We start from the raw sequence: 4,320 nt of genomic DNA, 5'->3' as shown, positions 1-4,320 counted from the left end.
AATTGTTAGTAATTGCATAAGAATTCGGTTTGTTGCAGCCACAGTGGGCCAAATGGGCTTCTTAAGTAGAGACCTTTAGACACATACAAATATGTACTTATATACATACATACATATAAATAGTTGATACAATTAATTATAACTATATATTTGTCTTTTGTTTTCGATACGTTGGTATGTATTTTTCCGTATATTTGAAACGTTGCAACACGCATGTACGAGACATATTGTAAAATTCAAATTTTCCATTTTGCGAACACATTGAAAATATTTTGTTTTTATATTTAAATTTAACTTTTTGTTTATTTTCAATACACTTATAAGGTAAATCGTAGTTTGTCGGCAGGTGGATAGGAGTTTTCATTAGCAATAAGTCTATAATTATGCATGTATTTTTATTTAATTATTTTTGTTTGTATGTATGTATGTCTGCTTGTATTAACCGACCTTTATTTTATAATTGATTTATTGCTAATACAAACATTAAAAATTCATTAACTTCACAATTCAATTGAATAGGTTGTAACTGCTATTTGTATTGTAGATTTTTCGCTATTCAATTTCATTTCCTTGTTTTACTTCCATACGTTTCGAAAATTATTTTTTTAAATTTTCTTTTTTGGTTGCAAATGCAAAACATTGTGTTGTAGCGCGTTCCCTAAATACTCGTGATTAATTTTGTTACATTTTCAAAATCTATTTGTGTAAAACTATCTACAAAAGGGCAGTAAAGTGTTTGATTTTTATTTGATAAATTATTTTTTCTTTTATTTTTACCTTCTTTAATTCTTTAAATTTTTGCAAATTTTGTTGTTGATGGAGTTATTGTTTATTTTCTAAAAACTACTACATAATTGTATTATACTTATACCGCTAGTTAATGCATGAAAGTTAGGGTGGTCCTTAAAATATCAACATTTTTACTTTCCTTTCTTCTAAAAAAAAATTTTTTCCAGGGTTTGAAAGAGTTGTAACTTTTTATCGCGAAAATTCTACAAAAATTTTACTTTGACCTGTTGACGAGTTTGTGAATTTATTTGAATAAGCTTCAATATTATACCAAATTTATCAGCTGTCAAGTAGAATCTTGTTGTCGAATTTTTGCAATTTTTAAAAAACGACTCCTAACATTTGTTTTTTTTTCATTTTTAAATTTTCGTGCATGTCCTTATTTTGTTCGTTGAAGAAAATAAAACGTTGCTCTGTACAAAATTTAGTTGTTGATATTTTATGGACTACCCTAATTAAAGTAAATGAAATGTAGACATTTGCGGTATTACGCTTGTAAAAAATATTTGTTTCTTAATAAAAAAATATGTAATTAGAAAATGTCGTCAACGCACTTAATGAGTTAATAATTAATTTATTAATTTTAGCTTAAAGAGAGTTCGTGCCATTTAACTTTCAATGCGCATTCTACTATCCGCTCATTACATCAAACCATACAAATTTACATGCGTTCCTTGCCTTATTGACTAGAAATACTGCTATGCTATTCGCCCCCAAATATACCAGTTCATCACAACATTTCTACATCTCCATCCCCATCTGCATGTGCCATCTCTTTCTTACATTTATGCATGCTTGCTCTCCTTTTCCCATTGCCACTCCTCCCATCTCCTTCACCACTCTCCACTTCATTTGAATCGCAGACATCAGGCCGTTGATGGCGGTTTCCCAGTCCCACAGCCGCCATTGCTATTTACTCCACCCGGCGCTAGACTGGCAACGCTTCCTGCTGCACCCGCCACAACAACGCCATTCACTCTATTCTCCGCACTACCACTATCTCGCTCCCGTTCTCGTTCCCTTTCACGTTCGCGCAATCGTCGCAAAGTGGACGTCGTCGTCGGCGCGGAGGTGCTAAGCGCACTTGTACTGCTACTCATTAGGCTGCCAATGCTGCCGCTTACCTCCGCCGCACCCAACATGCTACGTCCACTTACAGCGCGGCCTGGCACAATGATGTTGTTCGTTAACGTTGATGAGACTCCGTTCGTTGCCATTGTTGCGTTGTTGTTACCACTGCCAGCGCTACTGCCATTGCTACTCGTCGTCGCTCCACTGCCTCCACTACCATTTCCAACTACAACGGTTGCTGCTGCCGCCGCTGCAAATGTTTCGGCTATCGTCGACAAAGGTCATAAGTTCGTTGTCTGTACCAGCCCGCGTTCGAGATGGAAGCATTCCAGCACCGCTGCACCGACTGAGCTGCGGCGTGCCACCATCGAATTGACTACAGTCCATTTATTCAGGCGCGTATCGTAACGCTCCACAGAATTTAGCGAGGATGAGCCATCATTGCCACCGAGCGCATATAGCGAGCCATCCACCTCGACGACTTCGTGTGTGGATCTGTGAAGAAATAAGAAGCCTCTTCAATACACACTCTAACCCGGTTATTACCGTACCCACCTTCTGGAATGCATCGTTGCAATCGGCTCCCACGCGTTGCGTCGTAAATTGAATCGCTCCCCGCTAGACATACACATCGTGCCATCATTGCCGCCAATGCAGTACAAGTAGCCATCACAAGAAGCCACACCGCAGCTACTGCGTCGCGCCGTCATGCTTTGCACGGGAAACCAACGTCCAACGCGTGGATCGAAACGCTCCACACTCGACTGATAGTTGGTCGAATCGAACCCGCCTAGCGAGTAAATGCAATTATCCAATACAGCTAAACGGCAGTAGCGGCGTCGTGTATTCATTGCCGGACACGAACTCCAGATGGCCGTCAATGGATCGTAACGCTCCATGCTGCTTAGACACGAGGCGCCATCGTAGCCACCACAAACATACAGTAGTCCATCGTAGGCGCAAATGCCTAGACAGGAGCGCTTCGTACCCATCGGTGTTATATTAGTCCACTTATTAATCAACGGATTATAGAATTCGGCAGTGCTTAGATCGCTCACGCCATCATAACCACCGACAACATAGAGCTGCTTGTGTAGCGCAGTCACACCGGAGCGTGAACGTCGCCACAGCATTGGTGCGATGGGTGTCCAAGCGTTAGTGCGCGGATTATAGACCTCGCACTCGTTGTGAATGGCGAAGAGGCTGCCGCCACCCACAGCGAACACATACGATTTCATACCCTCCGGCCGACGCTCTTGTGTGCGTTGGCTGCTCATCAAGCTGCGCTGTTCTGGCAGTAAATGGTATTTCATGGCTTCCAACAGAAGTTCCTTGCACTGGCCGTCCTCTCTTATGAGTGTCTCTGTTTCGACGCAGGTCATAAGGAAATCTCGTCCCACCAGCGGCAAGCGCACGTGGCTCATCAATTCGGCAATGTGACACTGACGTTCAGCTAGATCGTGTTTAACCCAATTTAGTACAGCTAGAAAAAACTTTCTCTTCGGAGCAAATATTCAGTTGATTATTTGATATCAGATCTCTGACCTGTGGCGAAGTGAATGATGAGTGAAAATGTGTACAGAGGAAAAGGGGTTTAGATATTAAGAGTTAAATTGTTATGCAAGTGCATATGTCTGTAAATTGGAATGATTATTACCTCGTCAAAAGGTAAAAGCAAAAACTCCTCGGTTCCGACGACTTGTTGGAAGTTTTGTAATGCATACTTATGCGAGCGCGTATGTAGCTCCTTGCAAGAATGGGCATCTGAAAAATTAAAGACATTAGAGGACATTGAGGAAAGATAGATGCTACAATTCGAGGAATATGTATGTAGTAAAAGTCATGGTTTTCCAAGTTATCATTCTATTCGACCTGCGCCGTTTCAATGCCAGTAGTATCCTTGAGATATCCAAGCACATAAAGGTAACTGTAAAATCTCAAACGACCTTACGGAGTTTCCTACAACCATTTATGACCCGTCTTTAGATACAGTTGGGGAAAGAAGATCAATCCATGTTTACACGGATGAGCAAAAAGAATTGTAGGTTTTGTTTATTTGGAACAATTAGGTATATCATTCAGCTTCCGCCTTTCTGACTATAGCAGTGTTTTTTCAGGCGGAACTGATGTCTGTCTCAAAAGCCGCATCACTGACACAGTATGGTACTATTCCTATTGATGATATCTACATTTTCACCGCAGCCTGGCGGCTACTAAAACACTGTAGAAGACTTCAAAAGTAGTTTCTCAATGCCGCCGAGCTATTGACGAGGTGACTGAGACATTCTGCACACACATTGTCTGTGTACCGGCCATTGCAACATTCAGGTAAATTGCAAGGCTGACGAACTCGCGCATCATGGAACGACATTACCTGATGCAGATATAAGGTATACTCTTGACATTGCTCTTAAAACATGTAAATTTTTACTGAATGAAAAATACATAGAATTAATTATG

At 40.6% G+C, this 4,320-nt stretch overlaps 1 protein-coding gene across 1 annotated transcript; it reads right to left on the bottom strand.

The window, feature by feature from the left end:
• Positions 1-786: 786 nt before the first annotated feature.
• LOC118756958 (kelch-like protein 17) lies at positions 787-3,624 on the bottom strand (the record flags this gene model as incomplete). The annotated part of the gene is given in 4 exon segments (XM_036491687.1): positions 787-2,355; positions 2,416-3,344; positions 3,346-3,405; positions 3,518-3,624. Coding segments are annotated over 4 exon segments (1,310 nt in total), but the record flags the coding sequence as incomplete, so codon positions are not given.
• Positions 3,625-4,320: the final 696 nt, after the last annotated feature.

The sequence above is a fragment of the Rhagoletis pomonella genome, unplaced genomic scaffold, assembly GCF_013731165.1.
Source record: "Rhagoletis pomonella isolate Grant_MI unplaced genomic scaffold, Rhpom_1.0 Rhpom_scaffold_13272, whole genome shotgun sequence".
NCBI classification, from domain to species: Eukaryota; Metazoa; Arthropoda; class Insecta; order Diptera; family Tephritidae; genus Rhagoletis; species Rhagoletis pomonella.
Note: the sequence above shows the minus strand (reverse complement) of the source record. Positions and strands in the feature narration are given on the sequence as shown.